The 23,354-nt window shown below is 40.1% G+C and overlaps 1 protein-coding gene across 1 annotated transcript; it reads left to right on the top strand.

Moving 5' to 3' along the window:
* Nucleotides 1–266: 266 nt before the first annotated feature.
* On the top strand, nucleotides 267–23,224 carry Ppn (Papilin). The gene is made up of 24 exons (XM_011309275.1): nucleotides 267–322; nucleotides 4,919–5,106; nucleotides 5,962–6,022; nucleotides 8,416–8,495; nucleotides 8,710–8,860; nucleotides 9,242–9,365; nucleotides 9,462–9,542; nucleotides 9,636–9,808; nucleotides 9,957–10,092; nucleotides 10,220–10,563; nucleotides 10,639–10,821; nucleotides 11,100–15,288; nucleotides 16,205–16,375; nucleotides 16,497–16,709; nucleotides 17,460–17,630; nucleotides 17,905–18,303; nucleotides 18,487–18,699; nucleotides 18,938–19,105; nucleotides 19,301–19,866; nucleotides 19,938–20,088; nucleotides 20,308–20,823; nucleotides 21,241–21,396; nucleotides 21,478–21,591; nucleotides 21,694–23,224. Exons 5-24 carry the CDS (start codon nucleotides 8,756–8,758, stop codon nucleotides 21,891–21,893), a joined length of 8,373 nt encoding a protein of 2,790 aa, XP_011307577.1. The 5' UTR covers nucleotides 267–322; nucleotides 4,919–5,106; nucleotides 5,962–6,022; nucleotides 8,416–8,495; nucleotides 8,710–8,755; the 3' UTR covers nucleotides 21,894–23,224.
* The last annotated feature ends 130 nt before the right edge of the window (nucleotides 23,225–23,354 follow it).

Genomic DNA, 23,354 nt, shown 5'->3' with positions numbered 1-23,354 from the left:
AAAAGTCCTCATTTCGCTATCTACCGATTATAATATTTCCGGTTCCGCTACCGATAATTTTTCTCAAATCAGGAATTTCAGTAGAAAAAAAGTATCTACTTCAAACTTGATGAGTCCAGACGGATCTCAATTGATCGATGTATTAAAATACTTGTTCATTCTTCTTGCCCATTAAAAATGAAGTAAAAGAAAATTAATAAAACTGATTAGCTCTGATTATCAAGTCATTAATCTATAATTGTGATTTTCATTTGATTCCAGGTCGTTGGTGCTGCTCTTATCACTCACATTATGCCAATTACACGAGACCTCGGGTCGTCACGTAAGTCCCAATATCAAATAAAAATAATGATACGTAAGAATAATTAAATAACAATGAAAAATTCCTCTGGAAATTACTGCACTCCCCCAATAAATTCAGTTGGCAAAAGTAATGATTTTTCTCAGTGTATCTGTAAATAATAATAACTGTAGCAATGGATTTTCATTGGATAATCACGAACTTTTTGCTGAAAACTCGATCTGTCTCACCTCCAAAAAAATATCTGAATCCCTGTCCATGCGTTGAAAGGGATTCAGGTATGACCTTGGATAGATTCAAACCGGGACAGAATTGAGAGAGAAGGAGAGGATCTTGGAGAAATAAAAAAAAAGGATCTTGGAGAGGTACGTCCGGAGCCAAAACGAGTCCTGGCGGCATTCCACTACGTTCTACACCTATCCTCCTCTCTCGTGTATTCGAATACTTCTGCAATTCACTCTTCCTTCTTTTTTTTGTATACTTTATTACACACTCGTGTTCCTCTCTCTCGTGTTGCAAAAGAAAACAACACATGATCGATGATAGTGTAAACACAAGAGAGTTGATTTACCGTCTCCACTGGAGGAATAAAAAATAAAGAGACATCGTAATATTTGCAATAATCTCCAAGACAATGTCGAGATTAAAATATTTCATTAGAATTCCGTTATATCGTCTTTTCGCATGAAAAACCCGGTATATATGCGAAATATGTATTTATTATACATATATACTGGGAATAAATAATTACTTTTGTCAAGCCAATTTACTATTGACGAGAAAATCCATGTATTTCAGGAATAATGAGATGAAAAAATTCAGAGAAATTGCGGAAGTTTCAGGGATATAAAAATGGCAATTATGTAATTTATTAGAATTTGCGTTTAATATAAAGACATCCACTGAAAAATTCAATGGCGAAGTTGTCAAGCTGATCAGTGAATTTTTCTCGGTGAAATTTTCAGTAAAATCTCGGAAACACCGGGTGATAGCGGAATTTTCATAAATGTCTTTTCTAGAAAATTCAACTAGCTCTACAAAAATGGTTATAACACAAATTTCGATATCTCCCTTAGATTCCAACATTTTCATGAAAAAACTGGTCAATAGCCAGACCGATCAGCCTGTTCCCCCTCGGTACGAGATTGCATTAAAATTTCATTATTTTTTCCCCTCTAAATCACGTTTAGCCTGACCATTCGCCAAATTGAAGAATATATTTATTGCAATGTTTGTTGGGAGCCCTTAAAATAATTAATAAAAAGGTTCGTCCGGTGTAGCTCGACCCTCGTCATATTGGAGTTGTTCCACAAACTCTGCATGATTCTCTCGGATTAAATCTCATGTTTCATGACCTACCTCAATGTTCAATGAACCCCACACGTGACGTTAAACCTCTTAAACTTCGCCGAAAACACCGAGAGCATGTGTGTTATATTCCTTAATATACCCGAGCCCATTAAAACTTTAATTCAGTTGGAAAAATCCTAAATTAAGAGCATTATAAACTGGACTGGTTGTCTCCTTTATTTTTCGTGAAGATATTTTTACGTACCCTTTAATCCATGGTTCATTAGAAAAATTTACTGGGGGCTTATTAACAGGGCGTGGTGAGAGATAGTGAGCGTGAAAAACGTAACCCTCTATTTGTTTTCTTTTATTTTTTTACCCTCCACTTCTGCACTATCCATAGGAGATGAGAATAGTTGTTGAGGGTAATTCCAGCATGGATAATTCAATGTAATTGGTCATTATTGTAGAGAGAGCTAACGATAGCGGCTGGTTAGATTTTTGTGGAAGAGTTATTTCCCGAGATTGGAAAGACTTGGCATTCCGATAAGTTCGCAATTCTCTTGAAAATTAATTATACTTAAAATTGTATTATTATTTTATTATTGAATGATTAATCAATTATTGATGATTACATATAATTACACGTATTTGCTTTCAAGACGATCATATAGTTAATTTTAAAGGGAATGGGTTGTTAAGGGTGATTAATTTGAGGATTAATAGGAGTTGAAACACTTGGTTGTCGTGGGAAGTACAAGTCGTAAATGCAAATAAATATTGCGTGAATTAAAATGGATGAGGGAAAAAATGATATTATTGGCACTTGGAGTATTTTCAATTTTTATTTTTGGCAGAGTTGAGAGATACTCCCACGGGTTTTAGAGATGAGGCCATTGCACTTCCTTGACACGTGACTACACGGTGGTGGCATTAGCATGAATTAGCTTGGTGTATAAAGAGGGGATGAGTTATGAATAAAAAGATAATAACGAGTTACCCGTTGACGCGGAACTTGAACGTGACTATAAAAGTGGAATTGTTTGTTGGGGTCAGTAAACCACATCGGTTATGACCTCTTCCCTAGTTTTCGTAATTGTTGATTTTCGTGAAATCGTACTGATCCGGTGGGAAAGCGTGCGAATAGTCACGGTATTTTCGTAAATTCACGAATAAAAATTCCGTAATCACCCAAATATAATTCTATTCCCCATAATTTATTCATTAATTTTTCAATTTTTTCTCTCAATATGTCTCTATTATTTTTGTTGAATGAAAAAGTTGAACAAAATTAACATATGAAAATAGTTATTAAGAATTATTAATTATTGTAGGGCTGGCAATAATTAATTCATTAGTGTAAGTTTCAATTTCTTTGAGGGTTAATCCATTTGGCTTGTACTGAAGCTTCACGGAATTCTTTATTGCTGTCAGACGCATTGACTTATTAAACGCCCTGCCAATCCAAGGAATAAATTACTCTTGTTATTGCCAATGACTCATGCAAGTTGTACTTGGAATTGACATGGCAGTTTTGTTGGGCAGCTGACAGCGGTCTGCAAGCCCTGTAACCGCAATTCAAATGTTAGTCACCAGTCGAGACACACTTTAATCGTGTGATTTATAGTTCAACAACTTGTTACTTGTCCGCCACTCTAGATACTGTTGTTATCTGCGTTAATTTAATGAACTTTAGGCCCTCAAACTGTCAGCACGATCCATTAATCCATTTGTCTTACACAACTCCAATGTTTTTCATCCGAAATTCGCTGCTCTATTAGTTAATTGCAGGGAATACCGAGAGCCAGGGGTTGAATGAAAATAGCAACTTGATATTTAATAAACGTTCTACCCGAGTAACAAGAAATACAGCCAGAAAATTGTGGAAATAATCCAGAATGGGAAATTATCAGGTCCCCTGGGGCAACTCATTGTCCCCAATGCAATTTGCGATTTTAAAAAATTGCAGCCTCATACTCGCAGGAGCTCGTTCAATTATTCCCTCAACTTCTGATCTCCATTTCTGAATTCAGATTTGTGAAAACGTTCATTCCATCGTAACCATAATTTAATGTGAAATCGAGTAACTCGGTGCAACGAAAATATGTACACGGACGTCGTATAACATTTCAATGGGCCAGGTTGAACTGGCACGTGTTCAGAGCAGAGCTTGTAAAATCCCAACTGCCACACCACTCCCAGTACTCACGCTTTTTGGCTGCAATAAAATTATCGGCATTTTGTACGAATGCCCGCTATTTTTTTTGTCTCTCCATTCTGTTTTACTTTTTTCAACCCCCTCGGTTGTTGAAAAACCCACGGGAAATGTTGGCTGCACGATAAAACGAATTAAATAAAAAGAACGAGAGAAAAATTCATAAATCCACGAGTAAACATAAATTTTTATGATTTATACGAATAACCGCTCGGTGGCTGATATACTCCATTAATTATCCTCCCCTTCATATCGGATTTGTTCTTGATCTGTTAATTGATCCGAAATTCGATGGAACGAGTCCGGATTTTATCGAATAAAAATTAAGAACTTTATCAAATATTTCGAATTTTCGATTAATAAATTCGAATGAACTTTTGTAAAATTCATTTTTTTTTCCAATCGAAAAAATTCCGTCATCGATTCTCGGATATTTCTACGGAGTAATCATCGACTTATTTATCTGAAAAATGTATTCCACGATGCGTGAAAAAATCACGGTGAACATGACTGTTTTTAGCCGAATAATGGAGGCAACGGGGAATTAAGTTAAACGCTTGCGCGATTTAACGTTAACAACTGGAAAGCGTAATACGATAATAATCGAGGACAGAGTGAGACAGTGAGTTACTCAGGTTTTCTCGTTTTGCCCTCATCGCACGTGTTACGACGTGTGCACGGCAGATGTAATTAGAGGGTGAACGCCAGAGTTGTAACTCAAGATATATTCTCTTCCTCCTTATTCTACCCCATTCTCCTCCAAACGAGCACGCAAAAATATACGTATTGTCTTGGACGATGTGTCTGTAATTAACGTCTCATATTGTCTAATGTCTTTTTTACAAGCCCCTCGAAAGAGCAACATTACGAAAATTCTCATTACAACGCAAATAAAATAATCGCAGTTAAAGTTCATCTATTTTAAAATCAGTTACTCTGAAATCAAATTTGAAATTAAATTATTATTCATTTATTTATTATTTGAGAAACAGAAAAATCCACAGATTTCAACGCAAATATTTATATTTGGATTCCCATATGAAGGGAATTTTAATGTATAAATTTTAATGATTTTAACGTAATTTAATTTGTGTAATGATTTTTTTTTTCAGAATCACTTGAAATTCAGACATTTGAGACATCGCAGACAGCACGGAGAAGGTTACGTCCCAAGTAGTTTCGTACCAGACAATGAAGACCCAGAGGAGGGCCTCTGGGGTCCCTGGTCTGCCCCATCCTCATGCTCTCGCTCATGTGGAGGTGGTGTTGCCCATCAGTCGAGAAGATGTCTCGACTTAGAGTGAGTATCAATTTCCAACACGTCAACCTCAGCAAAACGGCTGCCAAGCATTGACCAACATCACTGCCAATTATTACCATCAAATTCGTCTCATCACGGGGCTAATCCGCCCGAAATGAAATTCCATTCCAATATTTGAACCAACGGTTTAAAAATATTTTCCAGCTCCTGTAATATCCATTATCATGATTATCCGGGGTATTTAATTAACCGTGTCGTTAAAAAAAAAATTTTCTCTCCAATTGTTTCCCCAAATTGAATAGAAATGAAAAAAATGGAAATGACGAGCGTGCGGTACGTGAAATTTTAATACAAAAGACTATGAATAAAAAAAATCCATTAATCGCACTCACAGTGGAGAGCCATCGGAGTGCAGAGAGAGGCGCTGAAATAATAATTCACCAGTGAAAACCGGTTTTATCGGTAACCCGAATTTAATAGCCACCAGGCATTCTCCCTCTTTTCACCTTCTACTTGTGCGATTCTTTCTGGTTAAAAGAGTTGAATTATTAGAAAGCAAGAATGGGGAGGAACGAGAAAACTAAAGCGCAAAGCGGTTTAAAAAAATGGGGTGACGGGGGTGGAGAGTGAAAATAATATAAAAGATCAAGTGAGGGACTTTAACTGGACTTTGGTTTTTTATGTATGTGAATTTCTGGCTCGTTCTCCTCTCGCATATAAATTCGTTCGACTTTTCCTTGAGAACTGAGAGAAAAGCCACAGAAGTGGGAGAAAAGGGGAAAACCCAACGGTCTGTGAGCGCCGATTAGATTTTCACCCTTTACTTTTCATTCGATTGGAAATTTATATGATGAAGGAAATCAAAAAGGTTTTTTTGTTTTTTTTTTGTTTCAGTGACAATGGGTATGACCGGTGTACAGGTGCCAAAAGGCGGTTCTTCTCCTGTAATATTCAGGTAAGAAATTTAAAATAATGAAATTTAATTGAATAGGGGATGAACATATTTTTCATAAATAATTTTTATTAATTAGTCCTTAATCTTTGATATCTATTCACCCAACGATATGAATTCCATTGAATCGACCGCCATTTTTCAAGCTGTAAAAAATACTAGTACTAGTAAGTAATTTTTAAAGTATTTTTTTTTGCCGGACGATTGAAGAGGATCCATTTATCCTTATAATTTTTTATCGGAAAATGTCCGCGGTGCATTTGATGTAATTTTTCATTGTCACTCCTTGACTCAGATTTGTCTTCGACTTTTCTATTTATCATTTTCACCTTTAACAAATTCACTCCTTCAATTAATGCGAGTGCCACGTACTTCAAGTGCAATTGTGCAATTACGTTGGGATGAACGAAATAAAAGTCTCAAGACAGAGTTGAGTGCAGGTAGAAAGACAGATGCTCACTTCTACTGTCGACTGACGACTCTGCCCTGAATTAATTAGTCGTCTCTGGGTTGATAAAGAATTTCAGAGTTCTACTTCATCCCGTCCTTTATCTCGGCAATATACCTATAACTCCCTCACTTCCTTTATTTCCTGTGTCCCTGTCACCCAAGATCCAATTCACCGATAAAGAGATTATTTGTATCGGTATATTGTTCCTAGGACACTCAATCTTCGTCTTAATACCGTTGGAAAATTACACTCGAAAATGACATTTAAATTTTCCGATTCTTGAAAAATCCCACGGAAAGTTCTCGCAATTATTTCTTCGATTGCCCAATTTTCTTGAATTGTTAAAGCAAATGAAAATTACCTAGTGTTTTTAATTGAGTTTAATTTAATTCAATTCAAACTCATTCAATTAAAAATTCAGAAAGGTTTAAAAAATCGGCACTTCCTCAACATAAAAAAAATCAATTGAAAATCTTGTCTTAGTGTTCGATAACTCTATCATCTTTTGATCCTCGTTCTCTGCGGATTCTCATATAAAAAATTTAGTCTTATTATGGGAGTCAAGTTTAATAAAACTCACCTGAAGAATTCCAAGCGTTCGCTGGTCTTTATTGATTGGATCCGACGTCAAAATTGCTCGGAGAAAATAAAATAGTTAAAATTCCGGTGCTGAAATCCACATGTAGTAGACGTTACTAAAGTTCAATAAAAAGTTCGGGTAACAAAACAATTCCATTTTTTGGGAATGTTTTGGAAAATTTTTCAAAAATTTGTTTCGAAAAATTTTTTAAATAATTTTCTAGAAATTTTTGCGAAATTTTTTCTTTTAATTATATTGTTGTTTTCTTACTTCTTTATTTTTTCAATATTCTCATTTCCGAGATTACTCAGCCCTGAAATATAAATGATAAAACCGCAAACATTAATACCCTCAATCTGTCCCACATTCTCCGTTGAAAATAGATTTCAACAATAGAAGAGCGATTTGTCTCGCTAGCCCATCTATATTCCCTAGGTGAAGACATACTTCATGACAGTTGTAAGTCCAGTAGCTCAAGCTAAACAAGGGAGATGAATACATAGGGGCAAGCCACATAACTCATTCTAAACTTAAACTCCCAACAGACTCGACGTCTCAGTGTTCTCCAAAGAAAATACCTCATCTGGACATTGGCCTGAGAAACCAAGGAGGAGAGCAATATTCCCTCGTCACCCTGTCACCAATACCTCCAACCACATCCCCTTCCTCGTTTATTCCCTCTTACAGAAATATTCTATCCAGCCCACGTAAGAGTATTTCCCCCACTTCAAACCATAAATTCAAACAGTCCATCCTACTTACCTCCCTAGGGACATCTTTTTCGTTTAACCTGGAGCATGTGTACGCCTACCCTTTTATCCAGGTCAATTTATCGGTATTATTGGTGGATTCACTCATACATTTGTGGAACTGTGCACTTCAGTGCCGCTGTGGTACGTCTAAATTTTCATCAGGAACTCGATGATGGTCATGTACACGTGAGTGATGAGGGGAAAGCCCCGGTCGTACCCACGAGACCACCAGAAGACGTTATCCTTCAAGTACATCACCTGCGGGGTTAACCATCTTTCATTATTCAACCGGAGGGGCGGTTCCCCTAGTTGTTTATCTAGTCGTTTGACTTTGGCTTTCTTGAGCATTCCTTCGATAATTCTTTCGGGGAAACACTTGGGACCCGACAAAATATTAATAATAATAATAATATAAAGGGAGTGAAGATAATTGCAAGTGATGACAGTCGACCGTTGAGTGGCCCTTGGCAAAATTAAAAACACCGGCTGATAATTTACCGGTACATTCACTGAAAATATAAAATTCAATAGTCGATATGACATCAAAATGATATCTCATTTCAGGGGTAATTTCGTTAAAGTGCAAAACTATAATATTTTATGTATCCCCCAGCCTTGCTCCAACACGACAGACTTCCGTGGTGAACAGTGTGCCGAATTCAACACAGTGCCATTCGAGGGTGTATTTTATGAGTAAGTATTACAACTTTCTCCGTAATATCCTGGCACGAGGGTATTCTGGAGTGCAGCCCAAGGAAATCCGGGTAATATTGAATAAAGGATTTCCTGGACGAGACACCAGAAGACCGACCGAGCCAATGTAGAATATTTCCTCTTGTTATGTATGTTTGTACAACTGGGTTTTGAATGAAAAAAAAAACAATTTATACTTTATTTCACTTGCCAGCTGGATACCGTACACCGGTGGAGCAAACAAGTGTGAGCTCAACTGCATGCCAAGGGGTGAGCGGTTCTTTTACAGACACAAACTCACTGTAATCGACGGTACGCCCTGCGATGCTGAAAAAAATGATGTTTGTGTCGAGGGAAAATGTTTGGTATGTTATTCCTTTGATGAAAAATACTATATTTTTTTCCGAGCCAATGAATTTTCCTTGTATGTGCAGTCTTGGAAAAAAAAAAATGTATGACGGACGGTGTATCTCGTCAGTGATTTTTTTTTCTCGAAAAGTTGATTGTTTCAGTGCTCGAACGAAATAATGAACAAAAAACTTCTCAAAGTATAAATTCACTGGATCACGTTTCGCGTTCTCAACGCGGAATTCAAAAAGATAAAATAGAAATGTGATATTGTTTGAAATTCTTGAAAAAAGAATTGTACCTTTGGTGTTAGAAAATTTCTCCAAGTTTTTAACGGTGTGATTACTTGCTCTAGTGTTTTTGCATATAAATTCATGGATTTTTCTGGTAATTCGTAGCCTGTGGGGTGTGACATGATGTTAGGAAGTGACGCACGTGAAGATGCCTGTAGAGAATGCGGTGGTGACGGCTCCGATTGTAATACAGTAAACGGTCTGTTTGACACAGATGACCTACAAGGCGGTAAGTACCGGAAAATTAATAAAAAATAAATGCTAAAAATCCGTTAATTCCATCACCTTGAATAATTCATGGAATTCGATTGAAATCTCGTTCCAGGGTACGTCGACATTCTTCTTATTCCTGAGGGTGCAACTAATATCGTTGTGAAGGAAGCATCCCCCTCAAATAATTACCTCGGTAAACTCACCTCCATTACCCCAATAATTTGATTAATAAAATCTAATTGCGAGGAATGTTAATGGAATTTGATGAAAAATTATGGTATTGCAGCAATTCGAAACACGTCCGGTCATTACTATCTCAATGGTAACTGGAGAATTGATTTTCCAAGGAGTTTGAGATTCGCCGGTACTGTATTCCATTACGCCCGAGATCCACAGGGTTTCTCAGCGCCGGACACTATCACTACCCTGGGACCAACAACCGAGGCAATTTATATAGTCGTGAGTACTCACAATATTTATTCCCTCTTTCTACCCCATCAGAGCCACTCCAGTTCTCTCAAGAATTCCAGTTACCCCATTTACTCAAACTTTTATCATTACTCTTATTTTTATCCACTAAATGTGACTCTTTCAATTTTTCAAAAAGCTTCTCTACCAAGATCACAATGTCGGTGTGCAGTATGAGTACAGCATACCGAAGAAATTTTCGCCTCAAGGGAATCCGGATAGTTACACGTGGACTGCTGATGAATTCTCTGAGTGCAGTGCTACTTGTGGAGGCGGTAAGATTGCTTCAGCAAATTTTCCTCTTTTTCCTTTTGTCAAATTGTGAAATTTTTTATGACACGAGGAGTTACACGCATTAATTGAAACAACGATGAATGAAAATTAAAACAAAAAAATCCCCAGGATTTCAATCAAGACTTGTCAACTGCGTGCGTCGTCGTGACAACGAGCCTGTAGATGAAAATCTCTGTGATCCTCAACTACAGCCTATTGCCACTCAATCTTGCAATGAGGTATCTTGTCCACCTGAGTGGATCTCAAGTGAATGGGGATCCTGTAGCAAACAGTGCGGCGACGGTGGTGAGCGTCACAGAGAGATCAGATGCCAGCAGATCGTGGTCGGTGGTATCCCAGCTATCATCGACGATTCAGCTTGTGTCGAGAAAGTTGGAGCGAAGGGTGAGACCACCCAGGAATGCAACAGGAATGTAACGTGTCCCCAGTGGCACTTGGGCCCTTGGAAACCGGTACGATAATCCCATTTTTCTCTCCTCACATTTCCCGTTAATTATAAATTTCAATATTCATTAAATATTTTTCAGTGCGATCATTTGTGCGGAGAAGGTAAGCAAACGCGTAAAGTGACTTGTTTCAAGAAGAACGAAGACGGAAAAATTGAAGTCTTGGAGGATTCGGCGTGCGAGGGTGAGGTACCGGAGAAAGAGAAATCCTGTGAATTACGTCCTTGCGCTGGACTCGATTGGGTCACCTCTCAGTGGAGCGGGGTAAGTAACACAACAGTAATCCCCAGAATAAACAAACAGTTCCCCACAATAAACAAACAGTTCCCCAGAAACACTACAAGAATCTAAACAAAAGAGAAAGCCTTTCATACTGTAAACGAACGATCGAACGACTAGGTTCGTTCAATTTCCTACAGCGGGAAAAAATCCTGAACATACCGACAATGTTTCATTTATTACCGATTTATCGGATACATTCAATGACGAATGAAGAGGCTTCACGAAAGTCTCTTATATCGTCTTATAATAATTAATTACAGTGCGACGAAAAATGCGGCTTAACTCAGGAAACGCGTACAGCACATTGTGCTACACAAGATGGTACAGTCTACCCGGACGACAAATGCGATCCGGAGAAGAAACCTGAATTGACGCGTGAATGCGAGCATTCACAAGGATGTGACTATCAGTGGTATGCGACTCAGTGGAGCGAGTGCTCAGCGAAATGTGGCACAGGGGTTCAAACGCGAAAAGTTTTCTGTGGAACATTCGAGGACGACGTAACATTGAAGAAAGTGGAAGACGAGAAGTGCGCTGCTGAGAATCGTTACAACGATACCAAAGAATGTACTGGAATAGTGACGGAATGCAAGGGTGAGTGGTTCGCTGGACCATGGAGTGAGTGTACAAAACCTTGTGGCGTTGGTGATCGTACCCGTAAGGTCATCTGCATGAAGGACAACATGGTTGTATCATTATCCAATTGCGATGCAGATACGATAATGTTCAGCAATGAGGAGTGTAACAAACAGCCCTGCGATGAGGACCAAGTGATTCCTGTGGCCGTGAGTGAGCCAACTCCTCCTACCGATGAAGAGGACGACTGTTTGGTTTATGAGGATGAGGAGTTTGTTACGTCTTCATTAAGTTTGGGTGATGGTGAGACAGGATCGACACCATCAGCCGTTTCTGGCGACACAGATAGCACTGCAGTTACCGATGATATGATGAGCGATAGCCCTCGGGGGGATATTTCACCATTGGACGATGGAAGTGGTTACACCAGTGGTTGGGGAAGTGGTGATGGAGAGTTCACATTATTCAGTTCAATCTACACTGAAAGCTCGATCGTAGACATTGATCTGTCGACGCCGGAGGGTAGTGGTTCAACTGATGACACGTCCAGTGTAATAGATACAGAGATGACGGAGATCACAGGGATCTCAGGTAGTGGAGAAACTGGTGGAACTTCTGAGTCGAACGATATTCCGGAGATCACAGAATCTTCTACAAGCGAACAGTCGACTGAAGGCTCTGCGTCGACTGAATCTGTTGGAATTTCCGAATCTGCCAGTTCCGAAGGAACGACTGAGGTATCAGGCATTACTGAGTCTTCAGGTGATAGTGAAGCTTCAGAATCAAGTACGCAGTCGTCAGCCGTTACGGAAACCCCAAGTGAAGAGACGACTATATCAGGGTCTTCTGATTCATTATCTACCACTTCGTCTGACTCTTTGACTGAATCTTCGACTGACTCTTCTGCTGAGTCTTCATTTGAGGCTTCATCGACGCCTTCGTCTGACTCTTCAAGTGAGTCTTCAGTTGACACTTCATCGACGTCTTCGTCTGACTTTTCAACTGAGGCTTCATCTGATTCTTCACCATCAGCTTCGGAATCTAGCGAAGAAACTACAGTAGAATTGACTACCGCTTCAGACACTTCAGACATTACCACAGCTTCTTCTGACTCCGGTAGTGAAGAAACGACTGTCTCTTCATCCGAATCTACCGATGCTTCTCAGTCGACTGAAACTACAGAGACGGTCACCACTGAATCTACAGAAACTACACCATCTTCTGAAACTGAATCTACCGTATCTGAAATGACTGAATCTACTGTAACGGAAGTTTCTCAATCGAGCACAGAATCTAGTACAGATATCAGTACAACGGAAAATTCATTCTCAAGTTCGACAGAGGCCATTACTACTTCCTCCAGCACTGAGCTTCCATTCACAATCGATCAGCCGATAGGAGAGTATGATCCTGATGAATCGGAGAATATTGACGAGGCTGAAAAGACAGGTGAGTCCGATGACACCACAACGATTTCAACGGACGGAGTAACAGACTTGCAATCAACCTCCGAATTTTCTACTGAGTCTGAAGGATCGACTACCGAATCGTCAACCATATCCGAAATTGACGAAACCACTGGGTCCACCATATCAACTCAATTCTCGGAAACTACAGATTCTTCCCAAACAACTGAATCCGGAGGGACAACGGAGACTGGAGAGACTACAGTATTTTCGGAGACTACAGAATTGTCTACAGAAATTTCGGAATCCACCGTGACAACAGAATCAGGTTTGACGACTGAGAGTGAAACTGAAGGATCGACAGTATCTGGGCAGACCACTGTATCGGGAGACACTACAGTGTTTGAAGAAAGTACACAATCTGGAGAAACTACAGTGTCTGGAGAAACGACAGTGTCTGGAGAAACGACAATGTCTGGAGAAACTACAGTATCTGGAGAATCCACAGTATCTGAAGAAACAACAGTGTCCGAGGAAATCACAGAATCTGACCTCCCGACGGAATCAGGTGAGACGACTGTGTCATCATCGACCGACGAGACAACCACCGAAGAAGAGGAGACAGACCTCACCGAGAAATCCTCGATCCTCGATATCTTCGGAACAGTTAGTCCAGTTGACATCGCCATATCTAAAGAACAAAAAATGCGCAAGTGCAAAGTCCGAAGGAAGAAGACGTGCAAGGCATCGGCATTCGGTTGCTGCTATGACGGCGTCACACCGGCGAAGGGGCCCTTTGGAAAAGGCTGTCCAACACCCGAGACCTGCGATGAAACTAAATACGGCTGTTGTCCTGACGGCGTTTCAGTGGCAGCTGGACCGAAGAACGAGGACTGCCCGTCACAACACTGTAACGAAACTCTCTTCGGTTGTTGCCAAGACGGCGTCACACCGGCTGAGGGTAACGACTTCGAGGGCTGCAAGAAGCCCTGCAACGAGACTGAATTCGGTTGTTGTCCAGATAAAGAAACCCCAGCACTTGGACAGGACAATCTTGGTTGTTGCAATGTCACTGAATACGGTTGTTGTCCTGACGGCATCAGAGTGGCGACCGGACCTGACGGTAAAGGCTGCGAGGAAGAAGTCACTGAAGAGACTGAATGGACTGACGTCTCAGGAGAACAAATGTCGACTACACCATCAATGCAAGAAGACTGCAACAACTCCACGTACGGATGCTGTCCAGATGCCCACACAGCAGCTACCGGAATCAACTTCGAAGGTTGTGGAGTTATTAATCTCGACAACTGCACAGTCTCGTACTTCGGCTGTTGTCCAGATAACGTCACAGCGGCACTCGGGGATAACGAGGAAGGATGCCATGGAAGCTGCGAAACAACTACTTACGGATGTTGTTCAGACAAAACAACTCCAGCCCATGGGCCGAACGCAGAAGGCTGTTGTCTCACGTCGGCCTACGGCTGCTGTCCAGACAACATTCAACCGGCTAGAGGACCCGACAATTACGGCTGTGGCTGCGAATACAGTAGATTCCGCTGTTGCCCTGACAACACAACCGCGGCGAGAGGACCAAACAACGAAGGATGCGGCTGTCAATATACGCAACACGGTTGCTGTCCAAATCGCTTCACACCAGCCACCGGACCGAACTTCGAAGGCTGTCACTGCTACACTTATCAATTCGGCTGCTGCCCGGATGGCGTCACCATTGCAAAAGGACCTCACAATCATGGCTGCGGCTGCGAAAATACTCAGTTCAAATGCTGTTCAGACGGTCAAACACCCGCCAAGGGGCCCAACTTCGCAGGATGCACCTGTGACGCTTCGAAGTTTGGCTGCTGTCCCGATGGCATCGACGAGGCACAGGGTCAAAACTTTGAGGGCTGCAGAACTGTTCCAGCTGTACCTGGGGCTGCCTGCGGTCTTGACAGGGACAGAGGATCCTGCCGAGAATTCACCGTCAAATGGTTCTTCGATACTAAATACGGAGGCTGCTCCAGGTTCTGGTACGGTGGATGTGATGGCAATGACAATCGGTTTGCCACACAGGAGGAATGTAAGGATGTGTGTGTCACACCCAAAGGGAAAGATATCTGCACTCTGCCTAAAAGTGCTGGACCCTGTCAGGGGTATCATCCTACGTGGTACTACGATGCTGAGAGGAAACAGTGTGGACAGTTTATCTACGGTGGCTGTCTTGGAAATGCCAACAAATTCAAGACCCGGGAGGAGTGCGAGGCTCTTTGTGTTGTTCCAGATGATGCCAATCCTTGCGAACTTGAACAAGACGTCGGACCCTGTCAAGGCAACTTTACCAAGTGGTTCTTTAATAAAGAGTCCCAAGCTTGCGAACAATTCCGGTACGGCGGCTGCAAAGGGAATACCAACAAGTTTCCGACTGAGAGTGCTTGTCAACAGCAGTGTCTTCAGCCTGGACACAGCCGAGGTAAAATTATTAGCCTTTCATTGGAAGTTCGTTGGAATTTCATTGGGATTTCATTGGGATTTCATTGGGATCTTTTGATATATTTGTCGTGGTAATTTTGAATGGAAATTGGGATGACACTAATGCAAATTTTTAACGATTTTTGAATGATCCGTTTGGATGATTTTTGTTTGCGAATTATTAATCAATCATTCCAGTAACTCAAGACGAGTGTGCACTGGACAAAGATTCTGGGCCATGTCCTGGTTCACTCCTGCGATGGTATTACGATACTAGTAGCAGTTCGTGTAGGCAATTTGTTTACGGGGGTTGTAAAGGCAATGGCAATAAATTCCGCACGCGGGCAGACTGTGAGGAGCGTTGCCTGATATCAGGTACAAAGTTGAGGAGAAAAATGGAGAAACCGGTGATTTAGGTGGTGGTGGGCTTAGCTGTAGTGTTTTAGCCGAAACTCTTCGAGGATTTAGCTTAGGCCATGTGCACGTGTTAAATTTTTAGGAAGGTAGTGGCTGGATTACGCTGATATTCCATAGGGTGTATACCTCTCGCATACGTCCGTTGCCTTTTACGCACCTCCTAGTCGTACTGGTAATTTATCGACGTACCTGTCTCGGGTTCAGCGGGCATTATTTTCAAATAGCTTTTAGCTAGTCATTTTTTTTTTATTTACCGCAATTTCTCGGCGAATTTCCGTTTTCTGAATAAACTAATAATAATCAACAAAAACTATAATATCAAATTTTATATTGGATAAAGAAATAAAATCAGTTTATCGGTCGCGCGCGTTATAAACGTAGTAAATTTTCGTCTCGAAATTTTTCAATGAGAATTCACACTGCACTCATAGATAACGCATTATTAACAATGAATGATATAGTTTATTCTAACTCTGCATGTGTTATTAAAATGGTGTTAGATTCATGCTCGTTACCACGAGCGGAGGGTAACTGCGGCGAGAAACTATCGAGATGGTTCTTTGATCAATCCGAAAACAGATGCATGCCGTTCTATTACACTGGATGCAGTGGTAATAGAAATAACTTTGAGTCTAGAGAAGCATGTGAGAAAGATTGTCCACCAAAGATTGGTAAGGAATGGAATAAATCACAACTTATACTGAACACTCAGCTTTTTTTTTAACAAATCGCTATAGCAGTCTCACGGAGAGAACGCATACGATAATTGAGGGGTTCTTTTTATTTATTTAGAACAAGACATTTGTCTTCTTCCTGCGCAACTTGGTGAGTGCCACAATTATACTCAGCGCTGGTACTTTGACTCTTACGAGAAACACTGCAGACAATTTTACTACGGCGGTTGCGGCGGTAACGAGAATAATTTCGTTAATGAGGACGATTGTATGAATCGTTGCGAATCACCGAGTGCCACTCCCCCATCCCATCCTCGGCCATTTTCACCAGGTATGTTGAAGATGGATTATCCTCCTGAGTGGGATCTCTATGTGATCCTCTTATCAATATGTTACGATTCTGAGGTTTAATGATTTCATAAAAATTTAGAGCATATCTAGACATAATCGCATGCTCCATCATTTTTTATTGAAAGATTGATTTCATCGAGAGCCCATGTTAATGGAGATTAAACTGGCAGAGGATTTAATTTATCACTAATAAGAGACTGCTATCACTTTGGAACAATTTAAAATCAATATGGGGTTTTTATGTGAAGGGTAAAATAATATTTGCCCATCCCGGGTCAGTTGGACTTTGAGGATTAATCACAATTTGATTAAGCCGCTAATTGCCACGGATATGTAAACATCAAAGAGAAACCCTTCGTTCAGTTTTCAGAGCTTAATTGAGTTAAATTATACACGAAAAAATTGGCGTTGGTTAATTCTTTCGTGCTTCGGTGCACAGTGAGAATATCACTCGGTGATTGATCCTTTGACGGATTTAGGTTGGAACAAGGATTAATTGTCGGAATTTGGCTTTGTTCCATTTTAAAAATTGTAATAATCCATAATTCAAGTCAGTGAATTCCGTTTTTCCATTATCGAATCGCCATGTGAGAAAATTGGATTCATTCCACGAATACCGTACATTATTGGTGAGAGGAGTATAAAGATAACAAATGTGAAAATAGAGATAAATGAAGTCGGTAAATTTAAAAAATGAATTACTCCGAGCTAGAGCATTTTTCTTCCTCAGTCATGTGCTTCCTCCCTGACGAACGAGGCCCCTGCAGTAATAATGAAACAAAATGGTTCTACGACTCCAGAGATGGAATCTGTAAACAATTTGTTTATGGCGGATGCGCTAGCAATGGAAATAAATTCGAGTCGAGAGAGGAGTGCGAGTATCGCTGTGGAGAAGTGCAAGGTATGACGCCCGAATATAAATCGAAAATCAAGACTGCCACGTGTACTCCATCAATTTTTCACAGAAAAAAAAAAAAATCTCGTTCGATTCACTGATAGAGAAAAATATTTCAGATATTGCATTTCAACTGGATAACTCATCATTATAGCGTCACTCTCATCTAAAAAAAAAACGAATAATTATCATTTTATTTTCGCGTTTCATTGTAATAGAGATTTCCGCGACATTGATTCGACGAGAATTTTTAATTGTCAATGTCTTGTGAAAACTCCAGATGTCTGCAGTATGCCAAAAATCATCGGTCCCTGCAGTGGCTCTGTTATTCAATATTATTACGAAAGGAGCACAGACACTTGCGAGGAGTTCGAGTACAGTGGCTGTGACGGCAACAGAAATCGTTTCCAAAATCGCGTCGAGTGCGAGGGCAAGTGTCAAAGGCGGCCTAAACCGTATAAACCAACTGAATCAACTCCAGTGGAAGTTGTTCCCAGTAGTCCAATCTGCATGGCTCCAGCTGATGCTGGTCCTTGTCGTGGTGATATCACTACTTATTACTACGACTCTGTATCAAAGAGGTGTCAAGCATTCATCTATGGTGGATGCGGAGGAAATGCCAACAGATTCCAGACCGAAGAGCAGTGCGAGCGTCTTTGTGGGCGATTCCAAGGCCAAGGTTTGTTAATCATCAACTGCATCGATTACTATTAATCGGTTAAAAAAATAGTATAAATACATCTCCCAATTTTTTTATTAAAATTGATTAGAAGACGCTTGGCTCTTGAAGATGTTATAAAACTGTACTATTGCACATTCATCTCGGGAATGAATTTTTTTTTTGCGTAATTCCTTTATTCAGACATGTGCAATCAACCGGTGGATTCTGGTCCATGTCGTGGCGCTTTTCCCAAATTCTACTATGACCCGAGTGCACGTGCGTGTCGTCAATTCTTCTACGGAGGTTGTGACGGTAATGCCAACAGATTCAGCACACAACCAGAGTGCGAGTCGGTTTGTATTCATCGGGAGGAGCCCGTCCCTGCCGGAAACGACACTGCCCTCTCTCATCTCGGTAAGTCTCTTCATCAATCTTTCAAGGTGTTTCGCCAGATAGTTCGAGATGATGAAAAAAGCAGTTAAAGTCATTGCCGAAAAGCCATTTTTCTCCTTTCCCTTCTTTTCTTTCTATCCCGTGTGAGTTATTGGCGAAACACTTTAGGATATGGAATGAAACTGATCTGAAATTCTAACACTATTTATTGAATGTACCTAACAAATTTCTTGGATTCTAACACTGATCGATGGTATAGAAATCTGTCGAGAACAAGTGGACGTGGGTTCCTGCCCGAGTGGTAGTTACAAGCGTTTCTACTTCGACGAGGAACGTCAAACTTGCATGGCATTCGTTTACACTGGTTGTGGTGGTAACCGTAACAGGTTCAAGACCTTCGAGTCTTGTATGCACATGTGTTACAGAAGTAAGCACTTACGGATTAATGATTTGCATGATTCAAGGGACATATTGTAATTGATTGCATGCGTTGGGGGTGACGTGATTTTGTACCGATGTCTGAATTGAACTATTGCACCTTTCGCCTGTCTGGAGCAATTAAATGTCTCTTAGGCGAAGTAATTTCCGGATTCCACATAAAAATTGAACGATATTTATCTAGCGAGCAACGAAATAGACGTGGGTAACAAGAATCCATCGAAGGATCCGTGCGCGGAGGCGAGGGACGAGTGCAGTCAGATGCGTTGTCCCTACGGAAAGGAAGAGTTCGTCGATGATCAGGACTGCGGCAGATGCCGATGCGTCGACCCATGCAGATCCGTTTCTTGCCCCGACGACACAAGATGTTCGATTATCCTCGGAGCCTCTTCAGAGGGTGGCACCGAATACAAAGGGGAGTGTCGACCTGTGACGAAAGTTGGAAATTGTCCAGTCGTTTCAAACAGCACTAGGTGTGAACAAGAGTGTCGCGATGATGCCGACTGCCCTGACGAGAGGAAGTGCTGCAACAACGGCTGTGGAACTTCGTGCCTCGAATCTCCTCAAGAACCAGCTGAACCAACCCCTGCACCGTACATCACAATTCCTCCTTATGGTGGTGAACCGGCGGCTATTGAAACACCAGAGGAGCCACAAGTCTCTGCGGAAGAGGGTGGAATGGTCATCATGACCTGTATTACTAGTGGAGATCCAAAACCAATCATCACTTGGAAAAAGAACTCGCAAGTTGTGAGTATACCACAACAAAGTGACTAAGTATCTTTTGGCGTTTTCGTTCCTCATGACAATTTTTTGTTTAGATCCAAGAGGCTGAAGACCGAAAAAAAATTCTTGTTGATGGTTCTCTACGAATTACAAATCTCTACACTACAGATGGAGGTGTTTACATCTGCATAGCTGACAATGGGCTTGCACCACCAGCGAGGATAGAGTACAGATTAGACATTATAGGTATGTAAAAAATATATAGCAAGAGTCGATTGTTATCTAATTACGTAGTTATTTGGCGTTGGGTTATTGTTGTACTAATTCGACAGTCAGTCTGATGATTGTTGATTACTGTTTACTCAAATTTGAATGGACATCTAACATCATCAATTAACGAATGACACCAGTGGTTTGTTGGGGTTGATAACTAACTGGGTGCATGTGATGATTTACTCTAATTAGAACCGCACGAACACTCGACGGCTATTGTTGGTGAGCAGAATGTACACGTGACTGTGGCAATGAACTCCCCAACAACTTTGTACTGTTACGCAATGGGTTGGCCAAGGCCGGCTGTCACCTGGTGGCACGGTGACAGAATGCTACCCCTGCACTCTGAAAATTACGAACAGAATCCTGAGTATTCGCTTCTCATTCGATCGGTCACTATTACCAATCTTGGGGTTTACACTTGTCAGGCGTTCAATGGAATTGAACGTCCAGCTTCTTGGTCTGTCGTACTTCAAGCAATTGGACCGGTTTACAATGTCAAACCTGAGCATATGGAATTTGTCAAGTATTTAGTTCAACCACCGAGGGCCCCTCCTACTGATCGCCCTCAGTATCCTTACAGACCAGCTAGGACTCAAGCGCCTGAATATAATATCACTTACGCACCGATTTATCCAACTATTGCACCTCCCTATGTTCCACTTCCGGTTATTCCTCTTACTGAATCACCACCTGCTAGATTCAAAGGTGAGGGAGAGTTTGTGAATCGTATGATTAATTCGGTAGAATTTAGTGATTTGATGGAGAAATGGTTTTAGGTCGGCGGAAAATATTTCCGGTTTTGTCAAATATTTTTATTTTCTACAGAATCACTGCGGAGATTTAGAAACTGTCAAAAATGGATTGAAATTAAGAAATTGGATCAACTCGTACCATTTCACCATTTTCTACCAATTATTTTCTAATAATTCGCATAATAATTCTGCATGAATATCACATACATATGATTGGCTTGATTTTTTGGCTTTGTTGCATGATCTGCATTTTTAATATTAATTTTACGATTGATTTGCTCCTACAACTTTTCAGATTTATTTTTAATTCTCTGTGGTTTCGATGAAAAATACCAAAGATAAAATTTGAAATTCCATTTTTCCGATTCAGTGCCAGTGGCTGTTAACGTATCAACATCGGGAAGTGAATTCCCAGTGGGAAGTGAAATCAGTATTGGTTGTACTGTCGATGGATATCCAATCCCTAGAGTTTTATGGTTCAAAAACGATGATTTAATTCGCACTGACGGACGAGTTACGATTTCTGGTAAATCTCGCATAATCTAGAAATAAATTACGCCGACTATATTCCAGAAATCTGAGTGTTAATTCGGGAATTTAATTACAGAGGCTAATAGACTCATGATTACGAATGCAGGCTACAACGATACTGGAAGGTATCGATGCGAGGCTGCCAATGAATACTCGAGTGATTCAGCTGAATTAGACATAAACGTATCAGGTAAATGTTCACTCAGGGAATTTTACCCCGTCAATTTCACTCCGCGTAAAAATCATAAACACTTGCTCATGATTCATGAAAATCGTAATCCTCTGCTTCCAGGAATCTACATCCACCCAGATTGCCAGGACAACAGTTTCTTTGCGAAATGTGATCTAATCGTGAAAGCGAAATACTGTCAGCATCAGTACTATGCCAAATTCTGCTGTAGATCGTGCACAGAAGCCGGTCAACTTCCACCAACAGGTCCGCACTTATCGAAATTAACCAGAAGAAAACGGTCAGTTAAATCATTCTTCTAACTCCCCACACGAGAACCATTCCGTTCGGTAAATCCAATTAGAAACCATCAATCGGGAATTTTTCCACTGAGAAAATCATTCCGAATAATAGAGAAACCGAACACGGTTGAGTCTCGTTCACTGCCAAAGCCTTAGAACGTTTATTCATAGCTACTTCTAAAATACGGAATCAAACTTTTTTTTTTCTCGAAATTTTTATCGTGGGGGATGACTTTTTCATTGGGGAGCATCGAGAATGTATCGATGTATACACGATTTGACGCTGATCAACTAGTCGATAAGGTGCCGACAAGTCCCTCACTGATGATAAACTCTGTTGACGGTGGATTGTTTTCATGATTTAAAAAAAAAAATCAAACTCTTTTTGCTACATAACTCATAACTTCGGTTCGCGGTAAAAATTCTTCGCTTCTCATTAGCTATTTCAGTTTCTTCATTGCAATGCGACAGAGTAATATCGAATATCTGCTGAATGAAAGACAGTACGTACTTTAAATACGTTATATTGTATATGAATATAGTTTATCTTGTACGTTATAAACAGTTGATACTCCCCTAATAATTAATAGTAATAATTTTTCATAATTTTTTTACAACATTGAAGTATCAAAAGAGTCTGTGGACTTTCAGTTCTTCCCCTCGAATCAAAATATCATCATGTACAGATTTATTTAAAACCGAATGAACAGGCGAAGCATTTATTATCTTTATAAATTCCATAATGCATTTATAATTATTCGTAAGTGTAATCCAGCAATTTATCAGGTGAATAAGAAAATTTTTAGAGTAAAGTGTAGTTGTTTAGACAGTACCAAAAGCATTTATTAATGTTAAGTAATTCTAATATCAATTCATATCTCGTAAATCGTCAGGATGATAATTGTTGGTGGGTTTTTCTGATGAGAAAAATGAGGGATAAATTGCAGCCCTCTTCATCATTAATCCCCGATGTTTCAGTCAGAGTTTGAAATGAACTCAGAGTGCCTTAAAATTTATCGATATCCTCATCGAGAACAGTGTTAGGACCACTATCATTGTAAAAATTCTTCAATCCACATTTATTTGTCGTTGAGGAATTTCTTTGTACATTAGATTCCCTGATGTTTGCTTTCCTTCCACTTTTCTAGTTATTTTTAATTCTTAATGAATACACTTGGGAACATACCTCGCATTAATTGAAGGTCATTTATTTGAAAGTACTTAGGAGATTACGATTCGATAAATTGTTGAATGAACGAGTAAGATACTCATGAGATTACCATAGAAGAGATTAAATAGAAATAAGAAATTCACTATCTCCCATTCATATCTTTCAGACTTATCAATTCCAATGAATATCATAGACTTACCGCGAACCCATTAATTTTAATTGTGAGTATTTTAGGTAATTAATATATTATTATAAACGTGTATGTAATATTCCAACTGTCGAAATGATGAAACATTATGGAATGAGATTAA

Source organism: Fopius arisanus, unplaced genomic scaffold (genome assembly GCF_000806365.1).
Source record: "Fopius arisanus strain USDA-PBARC FA_bdor unplaced genomic scaffold, ASM80636v1 scaffold00065, whole genome shotgun sequence".
Taxonomy (NCBI): Eukaryota; Metazoa; Arthropoda; class Insecta; order Hymenoptera; family Braconidae; genus Fopius; species Fopius arisanus.
This window is presented reverse-complemented; position numbering and strand designations above follow the sequence as displayed.

Coding starts and splice junctions, on each gene's coding strand:
- Ppn (XM_011309275.1), top strand. CDS start 8,756: ATGCCAAGGGGTGAGCGGTTCTTTTACAGACACAAACTCACTGTAATC. Junction 18,700..18,937: donor CACTGCCCTCTCTCATCTCG/GTAAGTCTCTTC, acceptor TCGATGGTATAG/AAATCTGTCGAGAACAAGTG. Junction 19,867..19,937: donor GGAAAAAGAACTCGCAAGTT/GTGAGTATACCA, acceptor TTTTTTGTTTAG/ATCCAAGAGGCTGAAGACCG.